Below are 25,949 nucleotides of genomic sequence, written 5' to 3'. Positions count from 1 at the left end.
GTGGAATGGGATGAGCTTTAATGTCCTTTCCTTAAACCCAAACAATTGCAGGGTTCTAAAGCCTTATTCCTCTGGTCCAGGCTCCAAGCCTTGAGGCTGGCCTCTCTTGTGCTGTGTGCCACGCCTGCTCTGCCAGGGGAGAGTGGGGAGCAGGGGACAGCCCTCGGAGAAAAGCTTTGGGGGTCTTTTTTTGCTTGAAGCCAGCCCTTGTACATCCAGCCCCGTGTGAATCCTGCTCTGATCGCATGCACGGAAAATTTCAGTATAAAATATATAGTTATAAAAAAAATACTTCATGCAAAATTAAAACACCTTTCCCAGTGGGACATGGTCTTATTGTCAACCCTTCCCAACAGTGTTCAAGGAATTGTCACTCTGATGGCAGCTGGACCCCAAGGGGAGCTCTGCTGCATCTGGCCTGGGCCAGGAATCATTGCTTTCATTCCCTTTTTTTCTGCACTACTTAGGGCTAAGAGCTGAAATAAAGCAGAGAGACTTTAATTTGCAGAATCAATCCTTTCCTGGCGGCGCTTCGTGATTTCTTGGAGCTCCGACTCCCCTCTGCTTTTCTGGAATGGAAACAAAACAGGCAGTTTGGATTTGAACTTCAAGCTGCAGTTAAGTGACAGTATTTAATTAACGCTGTAAAAGTAGAGCTAGTTTCAAAGAGATAAGTGATATCAGTAAAAAGCAGATTAATTAGTGGAAACAGGGGGATCTTACAGATTTGCTCAAAAGACACTTCGGAATTTTTACGTGTGTTTTATTGCTGGTGTAGGTTTGGTTGCATTTTTTTTCCCCACAATTGTATTTTTTAAAATGCCTGTTTAATGAGCTATCTGACGCTGCTGGTACAGCCCCCATTCCAGCAGGAATTATCCAGAAAAATGCTTACCTCCAGCTGGTTTTTCTCCACTGTGATCTTGCTGTAGACTCTATTTCCCTCATCACCGCACACCTTCTTCAGCTCCTCTCTGTTGAGGGAGAAGAGCTGAGCTCCAGTGAGGATGCCCACATGTTCCACGGTCCTGGGGAGACACAAAGTAGGGAGGTGACGATTGTGCTGCACGTGGCCTCGTGCCAGAGGTGAGGAGTTGGAGATGGGAGGCCAGGAGCTGCAGTGGGACCATATCACGGGGCCCTGGGGCTGTTCCAAGGTGGCAGCTGCAATTCCAGTAGCATTTCAGGCCTTGGATTTAGTTAGTTAACGGTTTATCTCCAAGAAAATATTTATACCAGAGAAAGGGAGTGACTTTGGGCTCTGAACATTCTGGTTATAGAGCCTGGATTGAACAGGGTTGAAATCTAATTTGCAACACAGGCTCTGTAAGTAAATCCAAGTGGCTTGTCCCAGGTGAGATGGTGCCGGTGGCCTCCCCCGCTCCTTCTCCAGGGAAGGACGAGCATTGCACGTGGCAATAGGGCAAATCTTACTCTTTGCTGAATGACTTGGCCTCCAGCCAGGCTTTGACTTCTTCAGTGCTGGATTCAAAGGTGAGGGGCACGAAAACTTGCTGAGGCTTTTCCACTTTGAAATTCCTGTGGGGAGGCTGAATTTTATTGTTTGTGATCTTCTTTAGCAGCTCGTCGTTCAGCTCATCCGTTTGGTGAATAAGTTCTGTAGAAACAAGTAGGGAATGAAAGCAAGTCTTCAGTCAAAAATGCCATTAAATGTTTGTGGGGAAACTGTAAGGCAAATGGGGATGTGGCTCAACATTCTTATTTAAATTCAGCCCAGAAAAGTGATTCCCATTTTCCTGTGCCCCTGTGTTGCCATTTATTTTGCTCCCATCACCCCTTGGCTGTTGCCTGATGTGGAAGCACAGTTCTGTGAGAATCTACAATTGGAGGTTTGGAATTGAGACCTTTTCAGTCCTCTCTGCTGCTTCTAGTCACTAATTTGCTGATCGCAGAGCTCCAGGTTTTGCTCCGCAACAGAACAGAAGCGGCAGGAAGCACAAACTGGGAATGAGCAACACACTCATGATGGGATGAGCTTGAAGGTCCCTTCCAGCCCAGGGCATCCTGTGCTTCTGTGAAAACTCCAGTGACTCTTCATCCAGTATCGCTTTCCCCATGAAACTCCTGAAGACTGTGGAGAATAACTCAGTGATACGAACAGATTTGTGTCCTTGTATGGTGGGGCTTCCTGTCGTCCCAGAAGGGCTCCTGCTTCCAGGAGTGGACAGGGTGGGATAAGGGGTGAGGTGAGCAGGGCCCCTGATCTCTCTCCTGCTCTGTGAGCCCCACAGCATGTGCAGGGTGAGGGAGTGATGCGGATCTCCTGTTTGGCCGGGAATTCTGTGGAACCACATGAAGGAAGCGGCCAGGCGGGCACTGTGTGTGTGCCGGGAGATGAGCAAAAGGAAGTGAGAGAAAGGGATTGACCTGAGCTGTTCCTTAGACACACTTAAACATTTTGGAAGAGAAAGGAAACTCTCTCCTTGGGAGGAGGAGGAGGAAGTTAGAACTGGAGGAAGGAGGCATGGGGTGATCACTTATTGCCCTGCTCGGCCCGGGCCGCCCGAGAGCCCCGGCGGTGTCACAAGCCCCAGGGCTGCTCTCTTGGCTCTTGTCCTGCCTGGAATGGCCTCCAGACACAGTGCTGCTGCATTGCTGTGATCAGTAAAAGGTGCAGGGGAGCCCCTTGGGCAGGTCTGGTCCCCCGAGCGCCCAAACCCAGGGGAGCCCAGAGTGGGACACACACGTGCGTTCTTTGGCGTCCTGTGCAGAGTGGCGCGACAACATCTCACTGCCCCACTTATCCCCGGCGTAGCTGGCAGGCAGCTTGTGGGTTGGGCTGGATGGGCCATGGCCCCTGGGGCTCAGGTCTCCTTTGTACCTCTGGTTAGACTGGTTAGAAAGGGAAAGAAAAGTAAGAATTTTTTTTGGTCGTTTTTAATTTTCTTAAGCTTTCTGCCTCACACCCACGGAGGGACAAACTGCCGTGTTCTCCTTGTGCTGATGTGGGGCTGGGGAGACCTCAGGTGGAGCTGCATGGAAGAAGTTAATTTCTGGGAATGAAGAACCCAAAGCAAAGTCTGAAGTTTGCGCAAGGGAATTCCTAGTTGTGCCAAACGTGTTCGATCTCATTGGAAGGCAGAGCCTCACTGCTCCGTAGCTGGGATGTGAAGCGGGACCACTGCCAAGGGCCTGGAGCGGACTGGAAAGTTTTTTGACGTTTTGATTAAACTAGCAGGGATTTATCCAGAAGCCTGCTGGGCCGCCTTAGGCTTTGCCCAAACGCTGCAATACCAAAATGGGGAAGCAATTCCATGCTTCCCTAGGGTGTTTAGAACACTCCAGCTCCACATTTCTGCAGTGCAAGTTGCAGTATTCAGTTAATTCTCACTTAGATGGTGTTTCCATCTGCCTCCACTCCAGTAACGTGTTCCTGGTGCTGAACTGAACTGGCTGAGGGAAGTGTCCATCTTTAATTTAACCCCCAAGAAAAATCTTGATGTGGAAAAATATGGAAAGCAGGAGGCTGGTGCACAAATAGGAAGGATAGGCCTTATTTGGGAAGACGATCGTAGCAAAATGTGAATTTTATCATAGGAGACTCAGGAATCTCCTGGCTTTGTCTACTTCTGAAGGTCTGTCCTGATTGGTGCATAGTATCCTAAGAAATCAGGGAGGTCTAATGACAACATTATTCCCAGAGGCAGATTGTGCCCTGCAGCTGATACCAGTCAGGTATTACCTGACTACAGACCTGTTTGAGCTCTTCCAGTTTCACCACATCCAGGATATTGTACGGAACATAACCGGCCTGCCCACTCCGGTTGAGCAACTTCCACCACTGCTTATTATCTTCCAACACCTGAGAGAGGAACAAAAATAAATCTGCTGTGGGAAAATGGGATTTCAGGCATAAGCAACCAGGATATAGCGGGGCCGAACCATCCGAAAGGTGAAGTTGCCAGAAGGACATCACTGAGGCCAGGAGCTCTAATCAGATCTGTTGCTCTCAGATGCAATCCAGGACTGAAACTTCTCCTGGAAAGCATCAGAATTTATCGTAAGGATGAACAGGAGAGCACCTCTGCGTGCTGAAGAACTCATAGTTCCTACATAATGTCCCTGTTTCTCCAGACCTTTTTTTCCTAATGACTGAGTTTCTGATGTCTTTTTGCATTAAAATAAATAATTAAATAAATAAAAAGCCACATTTTGCAGAGAAACCTTTTCCTCAGGTCACAGATCAGTGTCAGCCCAAGTCACGTCCCACCTTGTCCAGCTGCCAACAGTGCTGCAGTAAGAGAAAGGTTATGAGAAAGGTGCTTTTCAGAGAAAACAAATCCTCGTGGAGGAGGAAGTGGTGATAAGGAACCGACCCAGCGGGGGATGAGCAGGGCTCTAGAGCGAGTTGTTGTCCTCCCTCCTCACTGTGGTTAAAATGGGACCGATGTCTTTGAGCTGAGGAAATGACACGACACAGCACAGGCAGCCTGCTCCAGCTTTGGGTTTGAGCAAAGCTTTGTGTCACTGCTGAGATACCACCAGGGAAAATGGAGTTGGTGCTTGTTGCTATCCCGAGCTCTCTCCTGCCCCTGGGGGACACACCTTTTCCAGGAGCGGTCACGTACCTCCAGGATTTCATCCTTCAGCACCGAGAGCTCACTGGCGTTTCGCACGGTGAAATCGTAGCGGATTTTGGCAAATCTCTTGGGCACAGCCACCCCCTGGGCCTCAAAATTCCTGCAGAAGAGAAGTGGCCTGAAGTTCATTAACCTGAGCTAGACTGTTGGAAGGACTCTGTGTGGAAGCTGGAATTGTATTAGAGGATCATCATAAACTAAAAATATATGTGACAATGTGGCCAGATTGCAATGAATCTAAAGACAGGACAGGGTTGGCTCGAGCTCACAGAGCTGCTGCCTCCAGTGTAAACTAACCGCCTCGTGAAAGCAAATGGTTTTTCACAGACATTATTCAAATAAAAGGGGAAAGGGGAAAAAAAAACCCAACCAAGAAAAAAGGAAGGTTCCCATTAGCAAAAAAAGCCTACATGAAAAAGTGAGGTTGTGAGCTATGGCCGAAGGGCTGAGTTTGGTGCTGATTCTCAATCAATTCAGCAAATGACAGTGCATTGATGCAACTGTTTTTTTAGTCAAATTTAGTCCTGATTCTTCACAGTAATTTGCCTCAAGAAAATGAGCCCCATATCCTTTGGTGAGTTCCCTGTTGGCTGAGGCCCAGACCTTCAGGCCGTGACTTCTCAACATACTTGCAGTGAGACTGGCTCCCTCTTAATTGCTTCTTTTTGAAGTATGGTTTGTCACTATCATCCTGCTGAAGATGAACAGGGCTGGTGTCTCATCTTCATATATTCTTCCCCCTCGTCCCCTCTCCTTCTTTTCCCCTTTTTCACCTCTAAATAAATTTCTTCAAGGCGATTTAACCCTGGGATAGTCTAATCCACTTTAGTCCTTCGTGGTCCACCCTCAGATAGATGTGTTGGCACAGAAGAAGTAAGGGTGTTCTCTTAGGATCTGATACTGTAATAAAGGGAAGAGAAAGATGAAACAGGCATTTCATGTTTGTCTGTTTTCTCTCCATGTCATTTCGTGAACATGTACTCACACTTGGCCAAGAGTAGTGCATTCAGACACTGAATATGAGTGTTGAAGAGGGGACTGAGAAGGAAGAAGCTTAGTGTTCTGCAATAGGAATTATGCTTTGGGGATTTTACGAATTGTTTCCCTCTTTTTCACCATCATGCTCTTCTTGCACACTTCCTTGTCTTTTGCTATTGAGCGAAAGTCTGGAGGCTCAGAAAGCCCAAGTTTCATCTGAGAAAGATTTCCTGTGTCAGAGAGAACGGAAGGGATTCTGTTTCCATCCTTTCATGCCAGGAAGGATGAACTGCCTGTATCAGGAGGTGCCGAATTGGTTCTGGGTGCTGCTGTAGCTCACAGAATTGCAAGACCCAGTGCTGCAGGAGTTCAAATAACAGACCGGTGGAAAGGCTCAGGGGCCACAAGCTGTGCTGCATCTCTCATGGACTTGCAAGGAACCTCTCCTTTGGTGTCTGTGCAAGTGCTGGCTGATGTGGGCACTAGGATTGCTCTTTTAATCAGGCAGCTCCAGTACCTTTCAGAAAAGAATTTTCATGGCACATCATGAGCCATTAATCTCTTGACTAACCATAACATTTCCTTACTCCTTGGTTTTACAGCATTACTCAAACACTGACATTTGTCATTTCACCAGCCATCTCCCTTGACCTCTAGCATCAGGCACTTGCAGGGGGAAGGATCTGGTCTCACAAATATTTTCATACTCTGATCTCTGTGATTTATTAACCATGAAGTTTTTTGCCTTCAGAACTCAAGATGCCATTTCAAATAATTTCATGTGCAAAAGTCGAGTTATTGGGCAAAAGGGATCCTTGATAGCTGGGTACAAAGGACAGCAGGACTGCTGTTGCTGTTTTCTTTTCAACTACTGTGCTTGCTGTGTGACCTTGAGGAAATAGGTTCACTGCAGCTTTATGGTTCCGTTTTTGCATAGGGAAAATAAGGGCAGTGATAATTGCTTTCAGTTGTAAAACACTTCAAGATTTATGGAATATGAATGATTCTTACTAAGTGAAAAGTGTTGCAAAGCTGGCTTAGTTGCACACTGTGCTAACAAAATCCCGTATCAGCCTATTGACCCCAGCCTGAAACACTCATTAAAGTTTATAGGACATTTTGGTGGATGAGTTGAGGCAGTTGTTCTGCTGGAAATATCATACTGAAAGCACTTTTAAATCCATCATCCGCTTTGACTTTTTTCTCTATTAAAACTAAACACAACTGCTTGCTCTTTCCAGTTTTCTTAGTTTAGTTTTTGATGGGTAAGTACTCACTGTTAACTCAGCTTGTACCCCCATGGCATCTGAGACATTACAGTTCATTCTAGTCATAGCATAAACACACAATAGCTGTTGTACTGAGACAAAAAGAGTTATAAAACATGTAAGATATCCAATGGACTGGTATTAACTATCAAGTTGCATGGTCACTTTTGAATGTCAAATGTTCTTTTTATGGATACTGCATTAATTTAATTTGTGCTTAAACGTTAGCTAGGCTAGACATTGGTGTCTGAAAAGTTTACATATTTTTCCAATGTCAAAATGTGTAAATTTAGTATTAAAGAAACAAAACATATTTACTTGTACTAGAGGAAAAATACTTTCGTAGCAAAGAAATTAACTGAGGTGCTCTTTAGAAATAGGTCTGGCTTGCTTACAGAATTGTTGCTTATGCAGTAAAGCAGATCTACAGATGTTTTCTTTTTTTCTTCCAGATAAAACTTGGATTGTTTGAAAAGTGGGGAGATATTTCACCATAGTACAAAAGAAGATACAGAAGAGGAGAGCAGAATGAGAGCTTTGCAAGTGCCACATGCCTGCAGCCTGCTGTCTTTAGCGATGCTGTTCCTTCCAGTCACTGGAACGTCAAAACAAAATATCCCAAGACTGAAGCTTTCCTATAAAGGTAAACTTTTCAGTAGTTTTTCTGATTCTGGCACTTTGGTTTCGATGTGATACTGCCAGCAGTTCTTTTTGTATTACTAACCAGGAAATACATAATAGAAGCCTTAAAGATGGATGAATTCTGCCTCGGGGCAGTATTAAAATCTGGGTTTTTTGTTGTGTCGGGGCACATGTTTCTGAAGTAGAAATGTCTTTTAAAAGTATTATTTCTGTTTGCTCCAAGAGGATGTTAACAGACTATACATAAATTAGAGGGGAGTGGTCCTTGAAAGGCTCTGAGGTGCATTGGAGACATTCCTGTGTGGCTGGTGCGGATGATGTGACACATGGAGGACATTCACACCTTCCTACAGCATCAGAGAAAGTTGAGAGCGCTGACTCAAGTGTTTCAAGGGGACTGACATTTATTTTTGTAATAATTCTTTTTCTATCACTAAGTGGGTATGTTAAACTCTTCATATGTGGTTTTCTTTCTCCTTGCCTCTTTGGATCACAAAAGCGTGATTCTCTGCAGAATTTCTTAGTCTTGTGTGTAGTTCTTGTTAAGAATGGTACCGTCTGAGGGATTTCAACACAGACATATTTATGTATTAATGGCCAATTTTTTAAAGAAGGTGGATTTCTTTTTGCTTTGAATGTACAGTACACCTCCACAGGCACAGAGATGTGTCACTGACACTTCCTTCTTTAGTGAAAACAAATGCTCTCCAGTTAGTTATGTTTCAGCTATGTCAGCACCTTGCCCTTAGGGGAGCTATTTCTGCTCTGTTTTTCAAACTTATGTCTTCCTATGCATTGCAGAGTTACACTCAGGATGGTGTGATGGGACAGGCTGTAGAGCCTTCATCGGGGCTTATGATATGTTTATCATGAGTTTAACACCCAGAGAAATGTATTGAGTAAGCAGAATGACATGCTATTTATTTACAAGCTTCTCTTTTGCTAGATTTGCATGCCACTGTGCATGCTATTCCACTGTGTATATAAATGTGTTTGGATGTGTTTGTGCGAGAGAGACAGAGGAAGCAAGATCAAGGGATCTTGACAACATTTTTATAAATTCAGGGAACAGTTGCACTCCCTGAAGCCAATGCATACAGAAACTGAAAGAGCTGACATGAGTTATGAAAGTTAGCAGTAAAACCCTCCTGACATACAGCCGGCCTTCTCACAGCTAGGCCTTTTGAGCTAATTCCCAAAAGCAGCATATACCATATGGCCATGGCATTTACTGTGGATTTGACGCTCACGATTAGTGAATTCCTCTCAACTTCAAAAGCAGATAGCCTTTGGCAAAATCCTGATGGATGCCTTTGGCAGGTAAAGAGGGGGAGAAAGAAAAATTAGTGAGGTCAACACAGGGGAAAAAAAATGGCTGAAATCTTAGTTTAAAATAGTGGCAGAGACCTGCTGGGAACAGTTGGGAAAATGCCTGAGCTCGTTTAAAAAGACAGTGAGCAGATGATTGATATTTAGGCCCTGACCCAAACTTTTATTAGCAACTTCATAAACCTTTCAGTTTGGCTTGAGGGATACCGTTTCCTGTCCAAACTTATTCACCTATATCCCTGTAGGGGGGGAAAATCAACAACAGATACAGATGCAAAACAGCACATAAATCTTAGTTTTGAGAGCTGTGATGGAACTGAAAAGTCAGAAGAAAGAGAATTACCAGAATTTATTGTGCCTTGTCTTACTTTCTTGGGGGGTTGGAAGGTGTATATTTTTCCACATGGAACAAGAAATAATTTAATGCTGTTTTTTCACATTTATGTATTGTAAATGATTCCAGTATGGCTTATCATAATTAAACTATATTTTGCGTGTTGACAACAGAATATCAGATGTACTGAATATTTAATATAGTTGTGAGAATTAAGTCTACCTTCCTCCCCCCAAATCTTTCAGACAAAACAATTCCAAGGTTTCTGAGAATAAGATGTAGGAGAAATGAACTGTTTTGCCAGTTCTCATAAAATTGTTAGTCATGTCACTGACAAGTCCTGGCATCTCTGTTCTTTGGAATTCATACTTGAACTATCATGAAGAGGAGAATACAGGGCTCTTTTCCTTCTTTATGGAAAACAGATGAGAACTGGCCACATCAGGCAGTTCCAAAAACCTGGTCACATGTGTCTTTGAAGGGAAGGTTTCATCTCCTTTCAGGTGCAATGTGCTTATGGCATAGCTCCATCTTCCCAGAAGAGCTGAGCATTTGCTGGGGCAGGAGAGCTGGAAGTAAGCGGGACTTTGCTCTGCAGTTACTGAAGCTTCCAGTTGCATCAATCAGTGGTGGATGGAGGAAGAGGGAGAGGGTAGGGTGGTTAAAGATGTGTCTATAACTGCAGGAGTGCTTCAATAAACCACAGCATGTCAAAGCTCCTTTGTGTTCAAACAGCAATTGAAATTTTAGACCTTCTCTGAATGGCAGTTATAGGTTTCCTTCTTCTCAAGGTTGTCATCTTAACGAATGGGAATCTGTGCAGGAAATGTTAAGATATTCCAGTGAGTGATGTTGGGATCAATGTAAAGTCATACAATGGATTTCCTTTATTGTTTGTCCCAGTCTAAAGATGTGTTCTAAAAAACTGTGCATGTATAAAACTAAAACTACACACAAATCAATTAAAATATGTTGTAGTACAGAATCAAAGTCATATATTTTCCACCTGTGTTAACCGAATACACTATGATCTTTAATCACATATCTCATCCTTTCACATTTTCCCTGATCCATTAGTTGAAAAATTCTCTTATTCACTCAGACTTAACGTTTAGATACTCGTTCATGTCATTACTATCCCAGAAATTGTCACTCCTCTTGTGATGTTTTTAGGGTGCTCTCACTGCATATACCTTACTTATTCTGTGTATCTTAGATACTTCTACAAGATTGAGGTGCTTTTACTATTACAGCTTTAATATTAGGAGAAGGTAACAAACTGTCTTCTAATAGAAGATTATGATCTTTAGAAAACCAGGGGATGATTTTGAGTAATATTCCATATTTTGACTCTCTTTGCCCAGTACTGCTTTCAGTCTAAGACCAACAGTGTGTATTTATCACTCATTTTCATGTAGCTGGAGATAACCTGTGACCTTCATCCAAACTGCAGAACTCCACAAGCACAGAAGTGATATTCAGCTTCCCTAAGCAGCACGTCCTTGTTGTCTGCTGCCTCATTTAACATCCTCATTCCAACCTCTAGAGCAGATGCAGAAGGTTTTCATATACCAGTCTAATTCATTAATGTCATTTTCAGGACAGCATCAGTTCTGTTACTAAAGAATGGAAGGCTCAGTGTCCTAATTCATGTATGTTTAATTCATACAGTGTAGACAGTCTTGTTTCTGTTTGATCTTCTGAGTAATAATTTTTCCTAATGCATTGGGAGGTCCTTCCATAAATATCGTGTGTGTGTCTTTTTAGATTTTACTTTATAGGGAGAAGTAAAGAATAGCCAGACCAGAAGGTTGATTGCCTTCTGAGAAAAAGAAGAAAAAAAAGCAAATTTTTCTCAATTTGTGGCTATCCTAAAATTTTCCTGCCGAAAGAGAGAATCCTAATTGCAAATTTAACCCTATTGATTTGATTTACTTGGCTGCTTTTCATGGACATTTTAGTAAGTGTAGTCTGTGTTCTCAGTGAATGCATTTATATTACAAAAGTGTGCACCCTAGTTTCTTGGCTGGGGGGCATGCCCTAGCCCAGATTTGGACATTGTCACCAGTGACATCCACAAACATCTATCATTCCCATGTGGGAATGTGGCCATTCCCCAGAGCAAGCCATGCTTACTGTGACAGCGGTGACTTGGTCAGAGGACCAGGAATCCTGCATTGTGACACAGTACAGAGGAATAAGCAGGACTGAAGGCAACGTTTGGCTTTTAAAGCAGGATTTACTTAGCACTGTTAAAAACGACTGTGGTAGTAATTTACATCTAATAAACAAAAGCATTATTCTCAGCTGATTTGTTTTTCTCCATATAGAATGAATTAAGATGCAGTCTCACTCTCACTGAAGTCATGGCAAGAGTTTTTCCACTGAAGTTAATTGAAGCAAGATCAAATTCACGCTCTTCACTTTTTTCATCTTACCTAAATAAACTAAAGACAGGTAGTTCTTTCTCCTCTGCTGAAGGATGACAGTGCTAAATCATCAGCTCCACATGGAAATTAGCCATGTTTAAGGATTGTTTAGTTTCACGCAGTGTTTTGCGCACAGGATTTTCTTCCCCCAGAGTGATCCATTCTTAAAACATGGTGAAAAAGCAAACAGAGAATATTTTGGTGCCAGGAATTCTTTTGAAAATTTGACTGGGTGAGTGCATTTCCTTAATGTTCAAAAATTATCCTTTGACCATGCTATTTAACAGTGTCAAGCATTCTGTTCTCTATATTGTTTTTGCTTTAAACCTGTTTCATTTTAGAACTGATGAGATGCTTAACTGTTGCATCAGAGCAGTTAGTTTGTTCAGTTTCAGTACAGCTGGCTTATTTCCATGTCATGCATCATTTAATTATACATATAAAACATAGTTAAAATTGTACAGCTCCATGAGCCTCACTTAAACTGTCTGTGGCACTGCAGTAATCCCAGTACCCTGACGGGGTGTTGCACAGCTGTGACTGGTTGGAATGTGGTAAACTGGTGATGTGTAAGAGAGCCTGGAAATGAGCTTGCATTTTGCAGCTGTGCTTGCTCTACTGGAAGAGGAAGTTAAACCAGAAAAAAACTGCTCTTGTGGCAATATCAGCATCTGTAAATCTGAATGCTTAATGAAAATCAAGGAAAATGTGCTGAGTGAGGAAGTGGTGCTTTTCCCTTGTTTGTCATTTAATTAATTTTTGGTGGTTTGTTATTTCTCAGAAAAATCTATCTCAGATTCCTCTGTGGAAAAACATGAAGTGTTTATGTGGGAGTGAAGATCCTAGTATTGGATGATTGTCTAGATATGCAAAAGACTTTGCCTGTTTTGTCTCAAAAATGCTTTCTGGAGGCAGTGATCATTGACACTTAAAATGTACCCTAGCTTGAAGATGGATGGGCACTGCTGTCCATGTGTATATGCTGTCGACTGAGTATAAACTTGAAGGCATCTATTACATCTTAGTAATGGGAAAAGCAGCAAATTTCTTACAGACACTTTTTTCCTTTTTTAAGCTAGTGAACTTGAAGGTCAGATTCAACTATATGTTGCATTTTCTGTCATATAATTATCATATCTATAATGTCCTGAAGAGCAGCCTCCAGTCAGTGACATCAACAGTTTACACAGCAGTTGAACTAAGAATAACCTTGGAGAACTGACCCATGTCAACCTCTTATGAGTGTAAACTCTAGTTCACAACAGTTTCTGTTTTTTCATGATCACAGAAGGGCCTCAGTTGGATAAAAGAAGAATTGTGTTCAAAAAATACAAAACTATTCTGCTGAATGTTCACTTTACTGTATCTCAGAAGAGGAGAGGAAACAAAACTGAAAGAGTAATACTTAACAAAGTATTTTTGCTCCCTTATAAAAAGAAGGACAGGACAACATCAAAAACAGCTTCCCTAGAAGAATGCAGGGAAGATACATGATAAGTGGCATCAGCTTGGAAGAGGGATCAAAACTCTTTCTTTGATTGCTTTTACTAATGACATCTGTTTAAGCAAATCCAATTCAGAGCAGTTTCAGAAATCCCAAACTTGTTCTCTTTCTGAGCACTATTTGGAGGGCATGATCTGCCTGACATCAGTGTCTGTCTAGCAGTGGACATCTGTGGTCACTATGCAGGTGCTCGATTCACATCCTGTTTCCTTTTCCTCCCTCCCCATTTCTGCAGTTCCATTTGTAGGTGAGTTCCCCAAAGAAGAGCTGAGGAACATAAGGGATGACTCTTCCATACTCACAGTCCTTTGGAGATAAATACACAGAGATAGCAGAAAGAGTCAGAATTTCCTTTAATAAACCAGTGCAATATCAGACAAGTCAGAGAGATTGGTTAACTCTGTTTAAGGCAGACAATTTTGAAGATGGTGGGAGTGACAGATGTACATCTTTGCTACAAATTTGAAAAATGAGACATTCTACTTTCTGAACAAAATCCTGGCTATCCCAGAATTTTGCACTGTGTTGAACCATAGAGTTTTAAGAGCTGAGAGGTTGTTGAAGACACCAAAATTTTGTAATTAACTTACTGGGCCTCTTTAAGGAGGGTGTTACGTCTTCCTGTGCATCATTCAAGCAGCCTGGATTTCTTTCAGAAAGATTTCTCACTAAATCTGTAACAAAACATTAGCCTATATGACATCCTGCCCCAAAAGTAATAAATATAAATATTATTAATAAAAAATGTCCCCCTCCAAGATTAAATAAAAGCTTACACCTATATACCAAGAGCATCCACGGATCATGTCACACAAATTTATATTTGACAAGGGTTTGTGTGGGAGGGCGCTTGTGCCTGCTTTGTACAGGGAAGCTCTGGGGTTCCCAGGTTCACGACTGATGGGTCTGCACTTTGTGTCTGTTGAGGCTCTGGGTGCCCAGGGCCATGAGCAGTTCCCGGGCTGGGGATGGCGGGTGGGGCTGGCCTGTGATGCGCTCTGGGGCCTGTGACAGCACAGGGGCCGTGTCACAATGGGGGCAGCTATAAAAGGCCCCATTGGTTGACGCTGCCCCCAGTAGAGCCTGGGCAAGCGGTGAGTGCCCACAGGCGGTGGGGAGGCAGGGCTGGGGGAGGGCTGGGGCAGAAGCGCTGGCACCCGGGGCGTGTGTTCTGTCCCTGCGTCCAGGGCCCAGCCCCTGGCGGGAGCGCCTTGCTCAGGCTCGGTGCTTGCTGGGGCAGCGGTGCAGGCCTTGCCTCCTGCCAGCTGCCGGGGCCTCTCCTTCCTGCTGCCACATCCCCGTGGCTCCTGCCCTGCACTGGCTGCCTCCATTCCGGCCCTACTGAACCCCTTCTGTGTGTCCTCTTGCAGACCATGGCTTTATTGTCATTGCTCTTCGTGCTCGTGCAAAGCCTGATCCAGTACCCCCAGCCAGCTGGGGATGGGCTGGATGAGGCCACGCACCGGCGAATGCAGGAGCGTGAGGAGCTGCTCGACCGCGAGATGGCTCGGCTGCTGCAGGAGCTGGAGCAAGGGCCCCCGGAGCAGCAGGACGAGGGCTGGGGAGCCCTGCTCTTTGGTGCCCTGCAGCAGTGGCCATTCTGGGCTCTTGCTGGACTCCTGCTCCTCTTGGGCCTGTGGTTTAGCTGCAGGAGGAGTCCTGAAGCCAGCAAAACCAACAGCAGCGGCAAGGACCAGACCTCCTGCAAGACCTTGGGAGAGGAGAAGGAAAAAGAAAAGGAAGAAGACAGTTTGGATTCCGAGAGAGATGGAGAAAACATTGATGTGACTGTGGAGGCAGATGACAGTGGCAGCGGAAATGAAGGAGAAGGCAGTCCTGTGGCTGCAAATGAAGGAGACGACAATGATGCCAATGAACGAGATGAAGATGTGAAGTTGAAGAAAGACAGTGATGTTAAAAGTGATGATGGCCATGACGCAAGGAAAGATGAAGGCTGGAGTGATGGGAATATGCCAGGAGACAATACTGCTGAAGGAAATGAAGAAGAACCTGGCAATGTTACTGGAGGTGTGGAAGACCTAGATGAAGCAAATGAAGGAGAAAACAAGGATGTGAAGGTGGAGCCAGACAAGGATGCTGGAAAGGAGAAGAAGGAGATGGAAATGAAGAAAAAACCGACGATGCGTATATGAAAGCAGGCAACGATGACGTACGTGAAGGTGAAGATGGAAAGGAAGAAAAAGCGGATGTGAAAGTGCAGGAAAGCAGTGATGCCAGTGAACAAAGAAGCAGTGATTGGACAGGACAAGAAGACAGCCGTGATGGTGAGAATGCAGTAGACCATTGTGGTTTTGCTGCAACTGAGGAAGAAAAGAAGGACATTGGAAATGAAGAAAGCAATCTTGGAGACAAAGATGAGAAAGCCAGTGCTGCCGATAGGAAGGGAGAAAAGAATGAAAATGGAAATGGAGAGGAACATGGCAATGTTGCTTCAACTGAAGAAGGTGTTGATAAGATAAATGAAGGAGAAAGCAGCAATATGAAGCTGAAGGAAGACAGTCATTCCAGTGAACACAGAGCCACTGATTGGAATGGGAAGGATCAGGAAAACAGGGATGCGAATGTGAAAGGCGAGAAGAATGAAGATGGAAAAGAAGAAGAAGGTGGAAATGTGGCTGCCAGTGAAAAAGAAGGCAGTGGTGCTGCTGGCAAGGACAAAGGCAGCAGTGGTGGAATTGAAGAGGAAGAAGACGCCTGTGACGTTGGGAATAAGCGAGGGATCCTTTTAGTGGATCGCATACAGTGTCCTGTCGAGGACGTGGAGAGAGGTCGCTCAGTGGCAGCTGAGCTGATGGAGAGCTTCACGCGTGTCTTTATTGACAGCGTGAGCAATAGTTTCTACCCGGTGCCTCAAGAAGCCATCGGGGTGGGCAGTGCCTTTGAGGGTTGGAGTCCCCGTGAGCAGGATGTGGTGTACCGCGTGCTGGTCCCACTGAATCCCCCACCGGGACACGCCTTCCACCTGGAGCTGAACAGTGCAGGGCAGATGGCAGCAAGGACCTTCTGCGTCCGTGTGGAGCTGGTGTGCACGTGCGAGAGGGAGCAGCTGGGCGAGAAGCTGTTGTGCTTCCTGCACCACTCGCAGGAGGAGCTGCGGCGGAAGCAGAAGCCCAGCCTCCTAGAGACACTCTGCACCGGCTCCTACCTGGACGTGGAGAAAACCTCCCACTGGTTCTACCAGCTGGTGAGATGCTCGTGGCTGCATTTGCCTCAGTCGTACTCATGGCACTTGGTGTTTCAGCCCTGCAGCCGGTCCTGCCAATTCCGGCTGAGCAAAGGCAAGAAGAGCCTGATGGTGGAGATGCTGTTTGGGGTGCGCCACGGGGACTCCGACATCTTTGTGGTCAGCCAGCCCACAGAGGCCCAGAAAGGCGGCTCCAGCATCTTTGTGAGCAGCCAGCCCGCCGAGGCCGACTCCATCGCAAGCACAGCGTGGCCTGAGACGTACGCTGTGGCAGAGGCAAAATTCTTCCAGCACGTCGCCAGGCAGGTGCCGTGTGAGAGCTTGCACCTGAAATGCCTGCAGCTCTTCACCTGCATCCTGAGGGGCACAGGTTTTTCCAGCTCGACCTGGAAGACTGTGGTCATGCACGTGCTGACCACCGTACCGCTGTCCCAGTGGCGCAGGAGGGAATTTGCGCGGCGGCTGTGGGACATCATGGCATACCTGCGCCGCTGCCTGCAGTTGAAATGCCTGGAGCACTTTGTCCTGGGCAACCAGAGGCTTCCTGAGGAGATCAGCTTGCCGCCGGCAATGCGAACGGTCGAGCCGCTCAACCTCTTTGAGCACCTGGCCCGAGATCCGGCCGCCCACGCAGAGGCGATGCGAGCTTACGGTCAGCTGCGATTCCGCCTCTGGATGCTGCTCTCCAACCACTGAGAGGAATTCCCTGCACAGAGCTGTGCTGGGGGGGCTCCCACCCGATGGCAGCCACGTGAGCACTGCATAATTCTTGCTTTTTTCACTGGCAATCCTGAAGCTGCTTTCCTGTTCCTGCGGAAGGAAGATGCTGCGGCACATTAATTCATTGTGCAGACACACATCTCTGCGTGGCCTTGCCCTTCACCTTTCAGTTTACCACGGTGCTGTTGCAATGTTCCTACGTCTACGAGGCAGAAACTGGCTCCACCTGCACATCCTTACAGAAGACTATGAACTGACAGAGGTTGCTTGGCATACCTCCAAGTCCAAAAAACGAGCCTGTTAGGGACTTAATGTAATTCTTCAGTAAGCTGTACTTATTGTAGTTTTTTAAGGATGTAGTTTTTCTTAGTATATGAAAGTACAACAGGTAGTTTTAAGTCACACTACCATGGAAGAATAGGTAGTCCAAGTTTTCATAATGGGAACTGGATATATTATCCATGCTTCAAGAGGCCCTTTAGTATTGTCAGTGGGTAAACTATTTTGTAAACTTACCCTTAGTTTAGGCAATTAAACTACACTGCTGTAGTTGCTTGGCTGCTTTTCAGTAATATCCAGATATTTATGTTAGGAAAAACAATAAAAGGAGAGAAGTTTCTCAAATTGCCTGAAAAGTGTCCTTCTTTATATTTAATCCAATGGTTCTTAGAGAACGTCCATCCATTGCAGCTACCTGAAAAAAATGACAAAGTGACTCAAGCGGTGATTGTGTCCAGCAGTCACATCTCGGTATTGCACTTCTGCAACTCACTAGAGCAGGGGATTAATTTTGTCTCATGAATGCAACCAGAAGTCATGATGGTTGAAACAGCTAAAATATTAATTAATCCTCCCAGTGCTGCTTCAAACCTGCCCCTCCTCATTCAGAGCATGGGAAAGAAAGCTGCTGTGGCCCACATCAGAGAGGGAAGGCCTCTGAAGGGACAGGAACAAGCAGCTCCATGTGAGGAGAGCAGGCAGGAACCTCCCAGAGGAGGATCGCTGCCAACAGCAGAACTCGCTGTTCCACTGAGAGGGAACTGTGCTCGCTGGGGTCCCTGCCTTTTGCTTCCTCTGCTGGGCAGGCACTGCTCCCACCACAGCCCCTTTGGCCCAGCTTGTGGAAGGAGGAGAACACCCTCCCTGCTCCCTTCTCCCCAAACACACACACCCACTTTGTTCCCCTCTCCTCTGCCCCCAGCTGCAGAGACCTGCCCTTTCCCTTGCTCCAGCGCTCATCAGCCCCTTCCACAAGGACATGTGCTCTCAGTGGGTAGGACTTGATCTCTGTGTGCCATTGAGCCTTACGGCCTGACCGCACAGCTTGTGTGGCCTCTGGAGCGATGCTTGGAGTCAGGGAGAAGCACGGCCCCCATGGCTTCTTGCTGCACAATGCACCCAGGGCTAGATTGGCCAGGGCCAAAACTATTGCAGGTGGTTAAACTGTGGGTGTGGCTGTGAGTTTTGGTGCAAGTGTGCTGTGTGTCTGAGGAGCATGCTGGGAGAGGGGAAGGGCAGAACCTACAGCTGTCCAGTGTTGCCACTGAAATACTGCTGTGTAGCTCAGGTGCTGATTTTAACTGGTCAGTAGTATGCAACCCCACTAGGATGGAAATTGAAAACAGTGCTCCATAAGAGCAAGCATAGCCAAATGATCTGGATGTCTTTCTGGCACTGAGCTGTTCTTTCAGGCCTTGAAAACAGGGGCAGCTCTGATAAAGTAACTGAGCAGCTGGTTGGTATTAACTCTCCTTTGCACTGTCAATTCACCTTCTTTGGGAATAGCTCACCCTGCTCTGTGTCTTTCCTAAGCCTGTCAGTATCGATGTGAATGTGCTTTTCACACCCATGCCATCTGGCACTGGTATTACACCAGAGTTCCTCCTGCCACTGCAGTTCAAGGTCTTTCAATTTTTGCATGAAAGTCTTGTCTCCTATGTTATGGACACTGCACTCCTTAGGAAGCTGACAAATACATTTGAACATAGTGGGAAAAATGTTGAAGTGGAAGCGTTGCGAAGATGTGTGGCCAATTTCACAACATCTTTCCTGTGGAACTGCTGCAGGCTGAACGGAGCAAGTCCTGCTGTCAGATGTGCATTCGGAGAAAGCAGGTTTGAATAAAATAAGTCACAGCCAGAGAACTGTCAGCGCTTATCAATAGTGTCAAGATACGAGTTTCTGTAGCCAATTGTCCTTTGGATTTACTGAAGAAAATCCCTTACTGGTTTACATCCTGGACACTGAAATCCACAAGAAAATTCCCATTTGCTCCAAAGCGAAGTCCCTTTCCCTTTCTTCCTGCTTCCTTCATCAGTGAAGCACAAACTGAGTTAGAATTTAAAACTGTGTTCTTCTCTGTACAGCCCCTACCAGAGAGGATGAGCAGAAGTATCAGGACAACCTGGTGGTGTCTTCTCTGGCCTTAAACATCTGGGCTGTAAGATGTAGCGAAGTCATTTATCTTGCCTCAGCGTTGCCGTGTTCATGTCCAGAGAATGGCCTGTTGTCAGAAGCCTTTCTGAAGACGCAGTTACTTGAAAATTGCAGGTGCAGGTGCTTGCAGCTACTCTAACCTTTTGTGCATCCTTCTGAGGGAAGCATAGTCTGAAATGAAGAAGTGGCAGTATTTTGAAGGCAAGTGCAATTAGAAGGAGGGTAATTTGTTTGGAAAGGTGGGGATAGCACTGCCTATAATTTCACAAAGCATACTTTGAGAAAGGAAGAGCTGTGTGCCTTAAGGTGCTAATCATGATCAGCATGTTCCATTCTGAACACCTGGACATGCTTGCAAAATACAGGACATGTCTCCATCCAGGCTGGAAAGAAGGAGCCCACTGCTGCAGGGTGGAGTGGGTTCCTTTGTGCAAGTCAGCACAAGTCCCAAAGCCTTGAGGTGGACTGGAAGGTAGAGAGCTTCTAGACACAAGCTATTGCCACAGAGTGTTTGGTTGGTGTTGCCTGTTCCTAAGAGTGTGGACTAATCTCCACTCTTCATTCCCCGTGTCTGTTTCCTTCCTAAGGAAGATTCACGCCTTTCTGGTTGCAGGTCATGTGCTTATGCAGCTAAAGGTAGCTGGGAGGCTGCTGAGCTGAGCTGAGCTGGTAGGCTAAGTGGAGCAGTAAAAGTCTTTCCCAGTCAGTGAGTTGACCTCAGGTCCTTCAAATAATGCAGTCCAAGAAGATTTTGCCAGTATTTCCACTGGAAGCCTACCACGGGTCTCTTGCTTTTTCTGTGTTTGACTGGCTGGTAGATTGGGAGGGACAAGGGGGTGTGAAATGCTTGACCAGGGCATGAATGAAATGACTTTTTTCTTTAGTTGGTCCTAGGCATCTCAACCTGAAGTTCTAAGGAGAGAGAGTGGGAGTAGCAGAGTTTGTTTAAAGCTGCCTTTTCTCCAGGGTTAGCAAATTAAGAGGCTCTTTACTACTCTGCATCTGGTAGTGTGGGCTTTCTGAATAGCTTTAGCTACAGGTGAGTTTATGAAACACCTTCCTTAGAGTAGGGCGGAGGTTTTCTCTTATCTGCTTGATTCTCAGGTGACTGGAGGTCAGAAGAAATTTTCCCTCTTATTCTGCATCTTAGTTACTCATGTGGATTAGGAGAGCACTGTGAAGGGACTGGAAGGTAGTGATCAGTAGAGATCTAAAAAGAGGAGGATGAGATGCGCTGCTGAAACAGAGTAGCCTGTGAAATTCCTGACTCTCTCCTCTTTCTTTGTGATGATGCCTGTGAATGACTGATCAGTGGCTGCTGTGATCCTGTCTTCCTCTTCTTCCCTCCCTGCTGGGTAGCACTTGGGACACGGAACTGTTCAATGGCGACCTCATCTAGATGGCAGAAATTACAAGGCATTGATTGTTATTATATAGGATGGTTCAGAAAACTGTTTTCTGAGTGCACCCAGCTCTTGTGTCATGGCTGGAGAAGAGAAGGGTGATTAATCAGACATTGTGTGTTTTGTCAGCCCTCAGCTGATAAAGAGTATTTCAGAGATCACCCAAGAGGAATTGGAGTAGCCCAAGGGAGCAAAAAGGGAGCTCCTGCTGTGCTGTGCTGTGATCGGCATCAGAGCAACCCTTCCCAATAAACAGCACCATCGTATCCAGTAGCAAGGATCTCCAGTCAGAAAAAAGCAATGGAGGAGGTTTGTATTGAGGATGGTGTCTAAATGCAGACACGTCTACATCCCTATACAAAATAGAGTTCCTCTCGGAACGGCAAGAGAGAAGCCAGTTGCTGCAAGTGTCAGGAGGAGCACATTAGAGTGGAGCGAGCCAAGCTTCAGGAGTTCTGTGGTTTCAGGACTTTTCTTTTTCCTTTTCCAAACTTGTATTTCTTGTTACAGTGGCTTGTCCATTTTTCAGCCGGGCTATTGATCAGCCACATCTAGCGTAAGAAGTAGTTTGGATGGGCCTGAGTATTTTTATCCTGCTTTGCAAAGCATAAGTTGGTTATGTGTGATCTTTTGTCAGTCAATAGACAGATCTTTGAAAGTGCTCCTAATTCTTTCCCTGCTCCACACTGCATCTCTACCACCTGATGTTCCTACCAGAATCAGTGATGGGGTGAATGAGAAGAAGAGTTATTTTGCTGATATAATTTGATTTAAGGTACTTGCCTGTGGATTTGAACTCTTGTAGTAAAGCTTATAAATCCTTTAGATTAGAACAGAAAAGCATGGAAAAACAGTCTGGCTTGAGGGTTTTTTCCCAGACTCGAACTGGCATCAGCAAAGTGGATGGTCAGCTGAAAACTTTGAGTCAAATCCCTGTAAAGTGATGTGTCAAATCACGGCAGAGGATTCGCGTGGAGTTTGAGAAGAGTTTGGTTGCGCTCCGAGATGTGACAGTTTCCAAGGTGTGAGCTCATGTAAACAAGGAAGCAGATGGGGCTTCTAAACTCTGAACTAAAAGTACTTTGATGAAGGTTTTGTACCATGGAGTGACCGGTGATGGGAAATGAGTCAGGGCTGTTAGAAGGTGGAAGAGCCATCTTTCCCTTGGGGAAAAACCAAAGGCAAAGGGGTGGCCTTGTTTGTTCTGGCTTTGGAAGTGACCTTCCCAAGACTTCTGAAGAAAGGGGACGGGTTTTCCCCCATTTTCTAGAATTCTGTCTCATTAAGAAGAGTTGTCTGAACCCAGCGCCCTGTCGGTTCCCTGGGGGAGAGGTGGGCAGGACTGAAATACACTGTTCTATTCAGCCCCTAAACAGTGGGTTTGCCTTTGGTTTTGTCTAAAGCCAAGGGGGAGCTGCTGTCTCCAGTGAAACAAAGCTCCTTCCTCAGCTAAAATGTTTTCCAGCAGTGCTGGGAGGTCGGGCTGCTCTTCCCTGGCCCTGTGTTTCCAACAGGGTGAGGTTTGTGTGTGCCCTTCCCTTAGGGCAGATTCCTCCTGTAGGCAGATTCCTCCTGTAGGCAGCTTCTGTCTGTGCAAGCTGGGGTGACTTTGGGATGGATGGAGAGATCCTCAAGGGAGTCCAGAGGAGGCCAGGAAGGGCCAGGAAGTGCTCCAAGAGCTAGAGCATTACACAGACGGGCTGGGAGGGCTGGGAATGTTCAGCCTGGAGAAGAGAAGGCTCTGGAGAGCCCTTAGAGCCCTTTCCAGTGCCTAAAGGTGCCCCAAGAGAGCTGGAGAGGGACTTGAAGAGCCTGGCGTGAAAGGACAAGGAGGAATGGCTTCCCGCTGCCAGAGGGTGGGTTTAGATGGGATATTGAGAAGAAATCCTTCCCTGTGAAGGTGCTGAGGCCCTGGCACAGGTTGCCCAGAGAAGCTGTGGCTGCCCCTGGATCCCTGGCAGTGTCCAAGGCCAGGCTGGACAGAGCTTGAAGCAACCTGGGATAGTGAAAGGTGTCTCTGGCCATGGCAGGGGGTTGGAACGGGATAATCTTTAAGGTCCCTTCCCACCCAATCCCTTCTGTGATTCCATGATTCCAGCATCTCTACACACATGGAGAGCCAAAGCGCAGTGCAGCATCTTTGCCACCTGATCCTTAAGGTCACTTTGCTGGGCTGATGTTGGGAAACAAGACCTATGGATGGACTGATGAAGTCAGTCAATATTTTTGCCTCCTGCGGTGGAAAACACCTGCGATTCCTTTCCTTGCAGAGCTGCTGGGGGTTAAACAGCAGACAGTGCTTATGGGAATAACCCCTCAGCTGATCTTTGTCTTCCCTTGGTGGTTATTAACAGTGGCAGGGAGTTGTCTCCAGGATGCCCAAACGTCCCAGTGTCACTGTACGTGTCCGTGTGCGTTCATGAGGTTCCGAGGTGGGAGCCAAAGCTCCGGGCGTGCGGATCCATCACCTATTTCCATGTGGAGTGATGTTCTGTTTGAAGGCATCCCCGACCTGTGTCTGCTCAGCCGTCTGGCCACGCTTGAGTGAGGAGTTCCAGTAAGGATATCCATTGGCTGAGGAGAGCTGGAAAGGCAGACATGGAGTCAGTGTTACCAGGAAAGGGGAAAGCTGATCGGAGAAAAGGAGAGGGATAGTGGTAGATGAGTCATGGTCTGGCAGATTTTGGTCAAGGTGTTCTCCAGGGAAGCCTGTGTCCCTGGAGCTCAGTTACACTGTAGGGTGCTGTTGCCTTGGATTGGGAGAGGCTCATTATTGCTGCCCTTTTCCAGCCTCATTTGCTTTCTGTATTTAACTGGGGCAACCAGATCCAACTGAGTTTTGAGCCAACTACTTGTTGCATGCCACCACTACCCCTGCAGCTCCATTTCTCCGGAAAAGGGGGAGGGAGAGTGAAGAGACAGGGACACAGGACTAACCTCCTCTTGCAAGTGTCCAATGTCTATTTCCCAGGGAGCTCCACGGAAGATTTCTGTGGGCGGTTCCCAGCCGTTGCGGAATTTGGGGATGTAGGTGGGGACATTCGTGTCTCGGGGCCACTCGGCTCTAGGACAGAAAGTGGGAATATGAGGTGACATTCACGAAGAATGTGTCTTTCAGGGCATCCCCTGAAAGAAGAAGCAGGAGCATCAGGGAATCCAAGCATCCCGTCTGCGTGGGGAGCCTGGGGAGATGGCAGCTCTGTCCTTACCTGGATCTGGTCCATGTCTCCCCCAGGGAATCCCAGAGGTTTATCTCTTTGGGTGTCAGGTGTCCTCTCAGGAAATCGGTGGTGTCTTTAGAAAGCAGTGGGCTGAGGACAGACGGGGCCAGCTCAGGGCCACCGCAGCTGTTGATGATCTGAGTCACACACAAACCACACAAAGAGGAGAGAACTTGCAGGAAACGGTCAAAATGTCAAACCAGGGACACACAGATGAGCAGGAAGCAAAGACAAAGCTGATCCTTGGATCAGCACAGTCACTGCAAGAAACATCAACCTAAGTCTTTGAAGGAGACTGGACAGTTCAAGGGAACATGAGATTTTTTTGGATTGGAGTCAAAGGAAGAGCTGATCTACAAATGAGCTGTTGTTACAGACGAGTGAAGTGTCAGAAGCTGACACTTCAAAAAATGGAAAGTATCTTGCTATTCCTTTGTGGCTCCTTTTCCAAGTTGGGATTTCTGCTTCCAAGCATTTTCAGTGCAAATACTGAGCCGTATTTGCCTGAAGGTGAGACCAGACAGATTCCCAGTGGGGATTCCAGCTGGCTGCCCCTTTTGTTCACAGTAATGCCTTATTGACCCGGTGGAAGGATTCATATTTGCTGGGATTCCTGTATTTACTTCAAGCTTCAAACCGGATCAGAGGCCAGGAACAACCGGCATCGCTTCTGGAAGTTCCTGAGAAAGCTGTGGCCAGGTATGAGCAGTTTTCCAACCCTGTTGCACAATCTATCTACTTGTAAGTGTGAACTAGAAATAAAAGGAGTTCCCAGTGAGACCTGGGAATAAGATTTACCAGTTCCAGCGGCCTGAAGAGGAAATGCACCAACTCCGAAGCACGGGGGTTTTGGATGTGCTTCCTTAGTTTGGCCTGAAAAGAGAACGTAAACACAGTTTAACCCTAACCTGAGTGTGCCTTCTCTTTTCTGTCACATGGGGCGAGTGTTGTGGACTGATGAGAAGAGTAAGGGATGGAGGAGTAGGAATCATTCATTTTTATTTTGTGTCCATTTCTAATTCCCAGTGAATTTCAGGCGGGGGGGAATACCCTCTCTGTTAAATCAGTGCCTTTAAAGCTAATTTGAACAGACACAGAAGACCTTGGCTTATTTTGAAAGTCCTAGTGAGGAAGGGCCAGGATTGCTGGTGCTTCTGCCTCTTGCAGGGTTGAGAATCCCACTAGTTCCATGGATGAAAACAACAGGATAGGTGTTCTGAGGGTCCCCTGGCAAACTGCTGACAAGGGAAAGTCTCCACCAAGGTCTTGCCTGGGGCACCCGGAGCTGCCCTGGCCACTGAAAGGCTCCAAATCCAGTGGTATTTGAGGTGAGCTGTGGCAGAATGGAGGAGCAAACACTTGGGATTGATTTACTGCAAGAACTGGGTTTCAGTAACAGCAATCAGCTGAGCTGTGGTGAGAAACCTCTCCAGTTTGTGCTCCCATTCAGCTCCTTCTCCTGTCCTGGACTCCTGGCGCTGTTGCCATGGGAGACAGGCTCCCCGCTCCTACCGAAATGCAAAGCATTTGAAATGCCGGAGATGAAACATTAATGTGGAGTGGGAAACAACTGCTGGCAGCAGGGTGACCCAATGAACGGGCACTTCCCAGGGACTCGGCAGCCCCATGGTGAGGAACGTGGCAGGACCCCACCACAGTGTCCCAGCTCTGCTGCGTGCTCCACCCTGGGCTCTTGCCAGGAGATCAGCTGCTCCTTCTGATCCTGAGCAGGCACAAATTAGCCATATTTGCTTCTCAAAGAAAAGGCTGGAGCTTGGTATCCTGCTTTAAGGTTGTTTACAGTCTCTTGGTTTTCCTTATTAATAACTGCCCAGGAAGGAGCTTGTAGGATGTGTTCGCTGGACAAGTTTGGTCACAA

At 46.3% G+C, this 25,949-nt stretch overlaps 1 protein-coding gene and 1 pseudogene across 2 annotated transcripts; one reads left to right on the top strand and one right to left on the bottom strand.

The window, feature by feature from the left end:
* Positions 1-497: 497 nt before the first annotated feature.
* On the bottom strand, positions 498-24,943 carry LOC309585835 (epidermal growth factor receptor kinase substrate 8-like protein 2; annotated as a pseudogene). The gene is made up of 10 exons: positions 24,869-24,943; positions 24,059-24,207; positions 23,787-23,913; positions 23,318-23,433; positions 4,590-4,701; positions 3,704-3,823; positions 2,706-2,844; positions 1,435-1,618; positions 896-1,028; positions 498-569 (listed from the first exon to the last, which is right to left on the bottom strand). The product of its transcript is annotated as an epidermal growth factor receptor kinase substrate 8-like protein 2 (transcript).
* Positions 14,459-16,986, top strand: LOC309585833 (inositol 1,4,5-trisphosphate receptor-interacting protein-like 1; the record flags this gene model as incomplete). Its single annotated transcript, XM_082303677.1, has 3 exons — positions 14,459-14,741; positions 15,245-15,337; positions 15,692-16,986. 3 exons carry the CDS (start codon positions 14,459-14,461, stop codon positions 16,984-16,986), a joined length of 1,671 nt encoding a protein of 556 aa, XP_082159803.1.
* Positions 24,944-25,949: the final 1,006 nt, after the last annotated feature.

The sequence above is a fragment of the Coloeus monedula genome, assembly GCF_965178545.1.
Source record: "Coloeus monedula genome assembly, contig: HAP1_SCAFFOLD_531, whole genome shotgun sequence".
Taxonomy (NCBI): Eukaryota; Metazoa; Chordata; class Aves; order Passeriformes; family Corvidae; genus Coloeus; species Coloeus monedula.
Note: the sequence above shows the minus strand (reverse complement) of the source record. Positions and strands in the feature narration are given on the sequence as shown.